The sequence below is a fragment of the Octodon degus genome, unplaced genomic scaffold (genome assembly GCF_000260255.1).
Source record: "Octodon degus isolate 3935 unplaced genomic scaffold, OctDeg1.0 scaffold00036, whole genome shotgun sequence".
NCBI lineage: Eukaryota > Metazoa > Chordata > Mammalia > Rodentia > Octodontidae > Octodon > Octodon degus.
The window spans coordinates 14,120,916-14,132,996 of NW_004524612.1; the positions used below are offsets into that span (position 1 = coordinate 14,120,916).

At 50.2% G+C, this 12,081-nt stretch overlaps 1 protein-coding gene across 4 annotated transcripts in view; it reads left to right on the forward strand.

Annotated features, from left to right (window-relative positions):
• The window catches only part of Elp3 (elongator acetyltransferase complex subunit 3), an 83,820-nt gene extending 76,955 nt beyond the window's left edge, over positions 1-6,865 (forward strand). For 2 of the 4 annotated variants that reach the window (XM_023714674.1, XM_023714671.1), the window contains one exon: positions 5,723-6,865. In XM_023714674.1, coding sequence (XP_023570442.1) covers positions 5,723-5,799 — 77 coding nt within the window. In that variant the 3' untranslated portion in view covers positions 5,800-6,865. The remainder of the gene's footprint in view (positions 1-5,722) is intronic. The other 2 variants (XM_004630693.3, XM_023714672.1) reach the window with 1 other exon arrangement.
• Positions 6,866-12,081: the final 5,216 nt, after the last annotated feature.

Here is a 12,081-nt window from a genome sequence, read left to right on the forward strand (position 1 = left end):
TACTGTACCAGTGGGGGATGTTTGTGTAGTTGTGTGGGTGAAGGGGTAGAGTTCAGATGGGCTCCCTCCCTGGGATGCCTGGAGCTTCTTAGGGCCCAAGGTTGTGGGCCCTCTGAGGTAGCTCTGTGTCACTGACAAGGATGGAAGCTCAGGAGACAGAAGGCCTAGAGCAAGGCAAGGCTGACTCTCTCCCGAGGCTGGGCAGAAGGAGCAGCCTGAGGAGCCCAGAGGTGCAGTTGGACTTAGCTGAGAAATGCTTATTGCACCCCGAAAAGCATAGCAGTTGTGTTACCCACATGCCTGGCCCCCGGGCTTGCAGGGTACCCAAGGGCTGGCTCGTCCTGAGCGACTGTGAGGACCTGCCTGTCCCCCACCCCTGCAGCTCTCCGGTGGACGATGTATGTTAATGGCATGTTGTTAAAAGAAAGCACTTTGCCCCTCTCCAGGCACTGAACTTAGCACCACCAGAGGCAGGAAGGACTCGCTGTGCCTGGCGACACTGTGCGGGTAGAAGCACCCAAAGTCCGGTGGGTGGGTCGGTCATTACCGAAGCTGGACGGTGGGCTTGTGCAACTATAGTACTGTACTCCAGAATAAGTTGTTCTGGTTCATGGAAAATAACATGTTCTGTAAAATTATAATAGAAATATTTCTGGAGGAACTGGGGGCAGTTTTAATAAAGTGGAGATAATAATGTAGCTCATAAAGCTTCCTCAAACTCCCTTAACTGACAAGGAAATTTGCCCGCCTGCTGTTTTGTATGCAGTCTTTCCCACTACCCAGCACATCACATGGAGCTCATTTTTAAAATTCAACCATAGGGCCTGTCAGATAGCAGATTAAAGCACCTACTTAGGCAGGCGCAGCAACCTCGGGTTCAGTCCCCAGGCATGCTGTGCTGCCCTGTCCCTGGGGTGCGCTGAGATGGTGATTGAGACTGGGTGTGGTGGTACGTGCCTGTAATCCCAGTGCTTGGGAGGCTGAAACAGGAGAGTCACTATAAGTCTGATCTGTGTAGTGAGACCCTTTAGACCCTGTACTAAAAATACCAAAAAAAAATTCACCCTTCAGGAGCCGGGGAGATAGGTTAGCGGTTTAAGCACGTGCTTACGAAGCACAAGGTCCTGAGTTCAGTCCCTAGTACCTAAAAAAAAAATTAAGCTACTCTATTGCCATCGCAAAATTCATCTTTCAGGAGCACATTCTTCCTATATGCATAGCGTGAAGATAACTAGAGGTAATAGAACTGCAGGCATTTATTGCGTTTTGGGCTGGGTGTGTGGTGGATGTTTCTGTTTGTTTGTTTGTACTTGGAATCTAACTGAGGACCTCGTGCTTGCCAGGCATTGTGATTATGTGCCAGGCACTGTAGCAAGCACTGGTGACAGAAGCGACTGACTGCAAAGACCTGACATTCTGGGAGAGAAGAAAGACATGCCAGGGAAACAGCTCATGTGATCGTAAAGCAATAGAACTATGACAGTCCACACCGAGGCCGGAGGGAGGTCTCCTGGTGGCTAGAGGAAGGATACAGTGTTCAGGAGACTAGGCGGGCCCTGCACCTCAGGCGGCTCTTGGGATGGTACCGCAAGAAAGCAGCAGCCATGCCAGCAGGCAGGCAGAGTGGCGCTGCCTCACCTGCAGATCCCACACAAGAAAATAGTAAGGTCAGTGTTGGCAGGCGGGAAAGCCCTCCCGTGCAGGCTAGGGAACTGGAGCTGTACTTTGGAATGTGCCATTGGTGATTGTAGGCTGGAGGATGGTGTGGTCAGAACTGCCACTAGGAATTCTGATTTTTGAGGGAGCCCTGACCTCATGATTATCTTTTCTTGTCCCTGAGCTTATGTGTCAGTTACAGTATTTTTAGTTACACAGAATAGCAAATGCAGCTCACCTGGCTGCTGCGGATTATACGTGGCTTAAATGTGTCTCACGAAGGGCCATGTAGAGGAAGCACAGCCCCCAGAGTGCATGTGTAGAGCCTGTTAGGCTTTGGGGCGGGGCTTCACTAGGGCACGGAGCCTGCTGCCTTTGGGTTGATGTAGGTCTCCCAGAGTGACCATCAGAGCCTGCCAGCCCTGCCCACTTTTGTGTGACTTCCCGTCCCACCATGCTCTGCCATTGCCATCTGCCATGATGTGACACGACCAAGGCCCCAGCCAGAGCTGTACCAGTGCCTGCCCCCTGCCTGGGAGCCCCCAAACCTACTTTAAAGCTAACCAAACCTGTTTTTTAAATAAAGTTAGCCTGCCTTGGCTATTTCATTATAATGCTGACAATGGACCAGTACAGTGGCTTAAACCCTAACGTGATTGGACCTTGAAAACGTTGGGATGGTACCGCAAGAAAGTAGCAGCTAAATGAAATAAGTTAGTCACAAAAGGAAAAGCACTGTGCAGTTCCACTTACACAAGGTCCTGAAGGAAGTCAGATTCATAGAGGCAGAAAATGGAATGGTGGTTGCCAAGGCGTGTGGCGTTATTGTTGAACAGGGACAGCGTTCGGGTTTATAGGATAAAAGATGGTGGCGACAGTTGTGCAGCAGCCGGAGCATCCCCAACGCCACTGAACTGCATAGTTTACAACAGTACAGTGGCAAATTTTATGTTGAATTTTATCACAACAAAAATACTCTGCCAACATGGCATATCCCAAATAGAAAATGCATCACAACAAATCTGTAGATAGAACAGCTAGCTTCACAGTACTGAGAGGGAGCCAGGCCGTCTCCCTGCTCCTACTCTCCTGCTACTTGCACACACGCTCATGCCTGGGCAGGACACCCTCTCAGTCAGAAGTGCTTTCGACTTGCTGAGACTCAGGCTCTGGGTGCAGCAGGGCCACACCCGCCACGCTGGAGCCGGGTCACCCCGCGCCGTGACTTCCTGCAGTGATTTGCCTGCTGCAGCTTTCACGCAAAGTCAGTTCAGTCTAAACAAGGGAAAAAGCCCATTGTCTTCTTAGAATGAGTAAGTCAGGCCTGAGGCTGCCTGACTTGTTATTTTGAGGGGAGCTAAGTTTAGGAAGCACTCGCTCATCTCTGGCCGGTGGGAGTGGAGCAGAAAGCTCTGTGCTGAGCGACTCCCGGCACGTGCCCCCCACGATCTGAGCGTCCTGCCGATGGCCAGTGGCCTCCTAATTGCTCTCTCATCCTGCTCCTTCCTCATTTCACTGTATTCTCTGGACACATTGCACTCCCAGGACACAATGAAACAGATGTGCCTCCTCTTTTAAGTTTTTCTTTTTAGTTGAAGCATAACTTGCACAAGAAAGTATAGAACATTGAGGAGACAGTACGGTTGGTGTCAGTGTGTGGGCATTCCCGTGGAACCACTCCCGGACGAGCAGAACTTCTTCAGAGCCCTGGAAGGCTCGCCATGTAGCCACTGTCTGGCTCCCGCCACAAGAAAATTAGACCTGCCTGTGTCTGAACTTAGTGGAAATGGAACGTGATGTGCGATTTTTCACACAAGATTAGGTGTGTGCGGTTCACCCATGTTGTTGCAGACAACGACAGTTGTCATGACTGTGTCGTGTTACCATAAATGAATATGCCACTTTTCTCTACTACTAATGGCTACTTGGGTTTTTTCCAGTTTAGAGATTTATAAATAACATACATTTTCATGGACAGAAGCATTTCTCTTTCTGCTCAAGTGTGATGGCTGGCTTGTGGGGTATCTCGTGGACCTAAGCCCCTGGCATACATAGCAACTGATTTGTTTTCTGAGAATCTTCTTTATTCGTCAAGCCTGAGCTGATGCCCATGCCCTTTATGCATGACTTTGTATTTCTCCTGCTTTCTACCAAAGCCCATGTCCAACAGGAGTAGTGACAATAACATAGGAAACGCTGAAGAGTTGCCCCTGGGGGTGAGCCAAGCAGACAGCATCAGGGGCAGAGCCCAGGAGCGCAGGCCAAGTCCGAGTCACCTTCTTGGATACTAGAAGTTCCCTGGGGACCAGTACCTGCGTGTAGCTCTGCTGCTAGCTTCTGTCCCATGTCCTTAATGCTGAAAAGATCTTGAAACAAACATAATGGGAAATCCTGTTCCCAAATGTGGACCATTTGGGTTAAAGGTTAGGATAGATTTGAAAAGCTAACAAGTATTTTATTCCTGCCAGGAACTTTTGTCTCCCATTTAGTTTGCTGAGTAAATATTTATTAGACACAATACCAATGGCTAAAACCCAGTGGTGGGCAGGATACCCTAGAACTGACACCAGGGACTGGCAGCCCTGCCGTGGTTGCCCAACAGTCAGGAACCTTGATGGTCAGGCAGGTCCTGCACAGAAGAAACAGCTGGGAGCCAGTGGGCTAGGGCAGTAGGCCTGCAGCTGGAGAGGGAGCCAGGCGTGCCCAGGGGAGCCAGAGACAGGGTGACTAAGGCACTGGAGGGGAGACAAAGCCAGAGATATAACCAACAACCGGTCACAAAACATGGTCACTGCAGCTGTAGGCGTCGCTCAGGGCTTTGCCTTCTCCTGCTCTGGAGGAGGACATGTCTGTCCCACTTACCCTCCAAGTCCTAGAGCATAGGTCTGCTTTTACAGGTGAGAAGTCAGTAAAGACCTAGATCTCCTTGCCCCAAGAGCCCTACTCTGCCACTCCTGTGAACCAGCCCACAAGGCAGGTCTCAACCCCAGCTCCACCTCATCCAGACCAATAATCAATACCTATCAGGTCTTTTTCCCTTTTCTGATGCAAAACCCCTGAAGCTCTTGGTATATCTTGGTAGAAGGATATGACTCATGGGGGCTGCTCCACAAGGAACAGAGCCTTTATTGACAATCAAGCTTGCACCTTCAGTCCCATCCCCATGCTGGGGGACAGTGGGCCCTGGAAAGAGAGCTAAATCTGATTCTGTCTACACAGTGGAGCTCCACTAAAACCCCTCAACACCTGGCTTCTGAGCACTGTAGATAGGGGCGCATCACAATTCACCTGGCTGTTCACCTGTATGCTTTGTCACATCCTGTAATCAACCGGTAAACATTAAGTAACTACTCCTTTGAGTTCTGCAAGCCCTTACAGCAGATTCCCTATCTGAGGAGCAGCTGTGGGAGCCCCAAACCAATATGCATGATTGATGTCCAGGTTGGGACAGTTTTATAAGGCCGAGCCCTTCCCTAGGGGCCTGTACTCACTAAGCTGCTAGTGTCAGACTGAGCTAAATTGTGGCACACCCGGTTGGTGCCCACAGAGCAGTGGAGGATTGCTTGGCGCGGAGACCCTGCCTTTCCCTCCGCACACTGTGCTTCCACATGCCAGGCTATTCGCGCAGCCTCGCCTTGGACAGCTAGGAGGAAGAGGCCTGCCCGGGACTCCGTCTGCCTTGTACTGACCCTATTAGTTGCATGTACCTTTGCTCGTGGGGCGGTGTGGAGCCACCAGGTACCTTGGACGTCATTTGGAGTTCATAAGTCTCACACTGCAGGGCCTCGTCCTTCTTTGCCTGCAGTGTCACTTGAGGGCTCTGAAACAGAGCAAACACATTTGCTGTGACCCACGGAACCACATGCCTCCCCACATAGCAGTTGCTATATTTTCATACAGCTTAAAGTCAACATAATAAAAATATTGCAAATGTATAAACTGAATCTCGATCTGAACTAGGGCTGGCCTGTGAAGGGGAGTGGGCGCAAGGCGGACGTGGTTGCTGGGGTGGGAAGTTTCTACAGGGACACTAATCAGACCGCTCTTCACTCTGGCTTCTCCGCAGGGGTTGGCACCAGGAATTATTATAGGAAGATTGGCTACAGGTTACAAGGCCCGTACATGGTGAAGACGCTGAAGTAACGGCCACAGCAATTCCCCCTTTTGTAGCATCCTCCCTGGTGGACGACAGCAGATGGGCACAGCAGACAGACTACCCCACCCCACCACTCGCAAGGACTCTCACCTCGGCCTGCGGCCACAGATACTGGAAACTGCCTTTAAAGCCCAGCCACAGGCGCCCGGAGGTCATTTCTGTTTTTAAGGCTTAAGTCATTTCTCTGGTTTTCACATTCTGCATGTAGGCAGCAGGTGACCTCTTTGTACTCAGTGACAAAAGCAGATCAACTCATTTGGGCTGCGTGGCACGGGGAGTAGGACTTCTGATGCACATTTAGGGAGCAGCCTCGGGAAGCTATTTACGTACTCTAGGGATCAGAGTCGGGTCGGGAAGCATAAAAAGCATCGCACTTGCCTCTCTGGCCTGTAACTACATAATGCATTCACGCAGGAGTTGAGAAAATGAGCTTTTGTGTTAATGGAATTCATTCCTGGTACTGTGCTGATGCTTTGACATAAGGCTGATGGGGAAAGTGGAGTCAGGCTCAGGTTTTGTGTCAAACTTGATGGCAGCTGTCGCCAGCCCCTGCATCCCGGAGCGTGCCCTGCCCTGGGCCATCAGAGCCTCCTGGCCCTGCCGCGACTCTGTACTTCTCACAGCCCAGTGATGGCACCCGAGTGCCCTGGGCTGTCCGTCCCTCTGTCCTCAGCAGGCAGCATCCAGTGGCCAGGGGAGTGTGGCCCTCAGGCAAGAGTCATCTCCAGTTGCAGAAGCTGGTCCCTGCATTTCATCCTTTAAAGTACAGGTTGGTTTGTATTAAAAGGAGAAAGATAAAACTTCACCTCACCTGTGAAAGCAAAAAGTATGAATGGGAATTGGGCTCATCTTTGAAAATAGGGGGGTGACTGGTGTTTTCAGAGGCGCATCTTATTACAAAGCTGCTTCTCCAGACCGCTGGGTATCCTGGGAAGGAGCCTCGGCCCGCACAGGGGCAGCTCCTGTGGGCGCAGCATGGCTTCACACTGAGCCCCAGTTTCTGCGTCTCATTAAGTCTAAAGCCCTGACAATCAAATGTTCACATGAAGTAGAGTTATATGGTTTTGGTTTTTGGTGTTCCTCTCCCTATAAATGGAGCGACGTTTGCTTGATACACAGGTTCCTGTTTCAAACCTGTGATACTACTCATTTTCTCCTGGGTGTATTTTGCCATTTTATTAAACTGCTATAAGGCAAATGGTGTGGCTTTCTATGGGTGCACTGTGGCACTCCAACAGCTTCCCCTAAGTGTGCTTTAGGGAATCTAGCTACCTCTCAGGCTTTTTCCCTGTAAGAGTAAAATTACTAAAGCACCACAGTGGCTGTCACACGTGTTCCAAGAGACAGCTTGCCACCTGCAGCTTGCCCTGGGGACTTGAGGGCCTCGGGGCCTCCCTTTGCCATTCATTTACCCAGCTGGGTCAAGTTGCAAGGCAGCCCAGAAGGCCCTTTGTGAAGCATTTGTGCAGAAGCTCATACATACGGTGTTTGTTCTAGAAGAAGGGACGCAGAGCCAGTCAGCAGGTCCTGGCATTCAACTCCGGTCAGGATGTGCTCTGCACCCCACCCTCACCTCCTGCCACCTTTGTGCCACTAGATTTGCAGCTACAGGGCTCTCTCCAGGCACCTGGCCCTCCTAAGATGGCCCTGGGCCACCTTGGGATGAGTTGTTCACCTGATGTTTTCCTACCACTTTATGTGACCACGACCCTGAGCCCCAGCTTGTAGCTCTGCTTTTAGCTCAGCTTTTGGCTACATTGCCTAAAGACTTTAAAAAAAAAAAAAAGTTCGTATGAAAAGCAGACTAAAATCTATTCGAGTAGAAATGATTTTACAAGTATGTTAGCACCAACCGAAAGGTCCTCGTAAAGCTCTTTGTTTTTCCCATCAGGAACAAACCGACCCATTTCCCTTCCCTGCTGCTTGAAGATAGTACTGAAAGTACAACCTAAAGACCAAACCAGTTGTCATTGCTGAGCCCATCTGGGGCTTCGGATTTTGTTGTTGTTTTTAAGATTTTGAAAGCACAGATTTTGTTCTCAAAGAATTCAGACCCCTGAATTAACAGAGCTGGCAGTCTGGGTCTAGGAGCCTTGGGTGAGGGGTGAATGCCCTCAGCTTTCTGGGCTTCGGTTCCCCATTTGTGACCCCAAACCAATAGCTATTGCTCAGGACAGGTGTGAGGATCAGACACGGTTATGTTTAAGAAATGTCACTGAACTGTGATGTTTTTCTGAGTGGTGGTTTCTGTTCTAAAGCAGCAGCCTCTCTACAGTGTGCCCTTGGACAGGTAAGCTACGGTGCTCCCCATCTGTAAAATGAGAGTAAGAGGAGTGCCTTCTCCGCATGATAGTTCTGAGAGTTAAATGGCTCATGTACATAGGTGCTTAGAACAGGGTCCGCGGGACATGAAACCACTGGAAGCGCCAGCTAGTATTACTGACATCTAACAAGTACAATATTGGGCCCATTTCTTTGAGCAGGAATTTCTCATCCTGATAACAGAATCTCCAATTGTTGTTGTTGTGGTTGGGCTCTTGAAGTTTTTCTAGAAAGACAGCGTCTGGTGCAAGGCTCTGCTTTCTGTATCCTCTAGTTGGCCTCTCTCCATGCACAGAAGTCCAGCCTTGCAGATTGTCACGCACCCGCCTTAGGAGATGACATAGTAGCTGAGGTGGTAGCAGGAAAGAGCTTGAAATGCCAGTGTCATTCTGGGAGCTTTGCAGAAGGTGTCCAGTGTTGGTGTACGCGATCGAGCTCTACTACAGAGCCCATAGCAGTGTCCTGCAGGGAGCCCGCTAAGGGAGTCTGCTCTCGTCCATGGCAGGGGCAGGTTGTGTCTATAGTCGAGTCACCCACACCTGCAGTGCCTTCATGATGCTTCTGAGACTTAAGATTCTGACGAAAGCAGTGATTCGGCCAGGCATTCTCAGGCCACACTGTGCCACACTTCATGTGTTGGGGTCATTCAGTCAGTCCCCATTAAAGATGATGCTACCAGGTGCCAAGCACCAGGTCCTAAGCCCTTGGCCATCCTGGTTGATTGCCGCCTCCCATCAGCCGGTGAGGAAGGTCTTGTTTCACCACCCAGCTTTCATGCCTGCAGGGAGTAAACGTGTGGCTGACTTCCTTAGACAGACTGCAGAGGAACTGGAGTCTGCTTTGTGTACTTACGTGAACATAGCTTGTTCTAACATGCATATGTTAATTCTAGCTGTATATGCTAATGTGAACAAATGCAAAAAGGACTGCCAGCACAGTGAACTGAAACCCAGCAAAGACCTCAGCTAACACTGCAGTGAGCATCTCCCAACCCTGCATGTGAACACATGCGCACAGACACATACAAACACACAATTTATGCAAAGCAACCAGACTGTGTGTGGATTCGAACATCAGATGAGCCTGTACCCACATTGGTATAGAGCTGCTCCCCCTAAGCAGTGACCACTGATCCACCATCTGCAGGGGTGCTGTGGCTTGGATGTGTCCCCCAAGTTCACATGTTGGAAGTTTAATCCCCAGCAAGCCATGCTGAGAAGTAGCACCTTCAAGAGCTGATGAGGTCGAGAGGGCTCTGTGCTCTACAGTGGATTGATGCTCACATCGAGGAGCGGGTTCGTGAGGAAAAGATAGATTTGCACATGATTCTCGCCCTCTTTCTTTTGTTCTTCTGCAGTACTGGGTGTAGAGCCCAGGTTTTGTACAGAGCCCTTTTTGTGCATAGCAGCCCTTTTTTATTTTGATACAGGGTGTCACTGGGCTGCTCAGGTTGGGCTCTCACTTAAGAGCCTCGTGCCTCAGCGTCACAAAATGCTGGCATTACAGGCTGCACCTGCACACCTTCGGCTTTCTGTTGTGGGTGGCATGGCAGGAAGACTCTTCCAAAGCAGGCCACTTGACATTGGACTTCGAGCCTCCATGACCATTAAGCAGTGAGTCTTGGTTCCTTCTAGAATACCCAGCATCAGGTAGTCTGTGCTAGAGCGTGGGACTGGCTCAAGCGGCCACATTTTAAGGAAGCAGGGTTTCTTAGTGTCCCTTACCCTGTAGGTTCCTACTGTCAGAACACATAGGATCCAGTTTTAAGCACAGAGCTGCACAGATTTGCTTCCTGAGCACATTCACTCATCCAAGGCCAGTGTCCTCTGTGTCCCTGCCTAGGATTGTCCCCCACCTTCCCTCTCCTCACACGTGGCCTGCCTCACAGGCTGCAGGGGGAGCAAGCCTGTCTGGGACTTGGCCCTTCTCACTCTGAAGGCAGCAGCACCTTCAGTCATGACTGATCCCATCACATAAAATGTCAAGGCGCCTGTTGGCTGGGAGGCACTGGAGCGTGAACGTCCTTTATTGAGGTCAGAGGTGACTGTTCCTACCTCTCCTCCCTGATGTAAGGCTGCACGTCATCACCATTCCACACCAGCTGCAGCACCCTGGAGAAGGTCATCCTGTTGTCTCAGATTAGGCAATGTGAGCACTGAGGGACTTAGCAATGCTGCTGTCACCATCGGGGCAGGCAGGGCCAGGCTGTCAGCACAGGTCCCAACACCCAGGATGGTGTTTAGTCACCAGGGTTCCAGACTTGCAGTTCTGTAGGGACAGGATGTGACCAAGTGTTCAGGGTGCTAAAGGTGCTGGGCAAGTGGTTACCCGTATTTACCTGAAGAAAGGAAAGGACAGGAGACCAGGGACAGGGGCGCTGTATGTTGAGCACTATGCCATGCCTAGAGTCCCTCATGCCCACCTGGAAAGGACAAATTGTGGTCTCCCTTGGCAGGGGACACTCCATAGTTCAAACCAAGGAAGTGATGAGTCAGGTCATGAGGTTGCCAGTGAAGAGCTGGTTGTAAAGGCAGTGATATTCGTAAACTTGTGAAGTTTTGAGGATTCTCAAACTTGGCGTGGAGCTGGACCCAGGGCTTCTCAAACAAAAGTTTGGGGCAGGCTTGAGGTTAGAAAATGATTGGTCAGGTCTGCTTCCTGGGGCACCCTGCCTCTTAAACCCCATTTGGCACATGGAACCAAAGGGCCAAAGGCAGAACTAGAACCAATGCTGAAAGTCACTGTCTTAGAAAGCAGTGGAACACTTCTGAGTTGAAAGGAAGATTGAGTCTATACATCTTGTCTTGCTTCCTTCCAACACACAAGACTAAGGTAGATGAGTTCTCTTAGTAACACATAAGCAAGAAGGATGTGGTGGTGCATACCTGTAATCCTCGCCCCCATTTGGGAGGCTGAAGCAGGAGGATCACAAGATCAAGGCCAACCTGGGCAATGCAGGGAGACCCTGTCTCAATTGTAAAAATGAATTAAAAAGGATGCAGCAAGCCGGAGGTGGTTTGTGGGTACCAGATCATATATATAATTTATTTGAAGCCTACTTTTGGCTAAGGTATTGGATTAAGCCAAACTTCTGGGAAGAAGACAGAATGGGGAACAGCAGAGAAACAGCCTCTCAGAGATTTGGTGTCCAGATACTGGAATATAGCAATATGAAGAATGAAAGGCGAGTAATGGGTCCTTAGGACCCAGCAAAGATCTGAAGTGAGAATTGAAGCCCACAGAGAGAGTAAAGACAGAGCTCAATGCGGAAGGAGGAGGTGGCAGGCACCACTTTCTCCCTGAGCCCTGACTCACTGCGTGGGAGGGCGGGCTAAAACCTGCAGGTGCACAGGGATTACTAGCCACCCCAGAGGCCTCCGCAGAGAGATGCACCAGAGCAGCATAGCAGTGGACGTAGCAGACTGCAGTGACCAGTGAGTTATTGGGTCCAGATACCCCCCAGGAGAGGGGGATTGGCCAGTAGCCACCTTGGAGAGGGCCAGCTGGGCTCAGAGAACTCAGAGCAGCTGTAGGCTGGCTCCATGTAACAACTCCTGGTGTCAGAGTGAGGCCAACCCCAGGTCAAGTGAGTGGGAGGTTGAGGAGCCAAGTTCAGGCTGGAAGGAGTCACACGGAGTATTGCAGGTTAAACAAATCAGGCTCCAGCCTCAAAGTCAAAAACAAGCCTGAACTTCACTAGAAATAAATCTGCAGGCTTCCTGGAATTATCTACTACCCCGCCACAAATCTGTGCATAGCTTGCTGGACTTAATCATCATGGATCCGGGCGCTGTCTGCCCACTCTCTACCAGTGACAGTAGAGACATGCTCTGAAGTGGCATTTTTTTTTTCTTTTCTTCCTTTTTTTCTTGTTTTGTTTTTATTATTCTTATTGTTTGTCTTGTTTTTTGGTGGAACCAGGGATTGAACTCAAGCCCTTGCGCTTG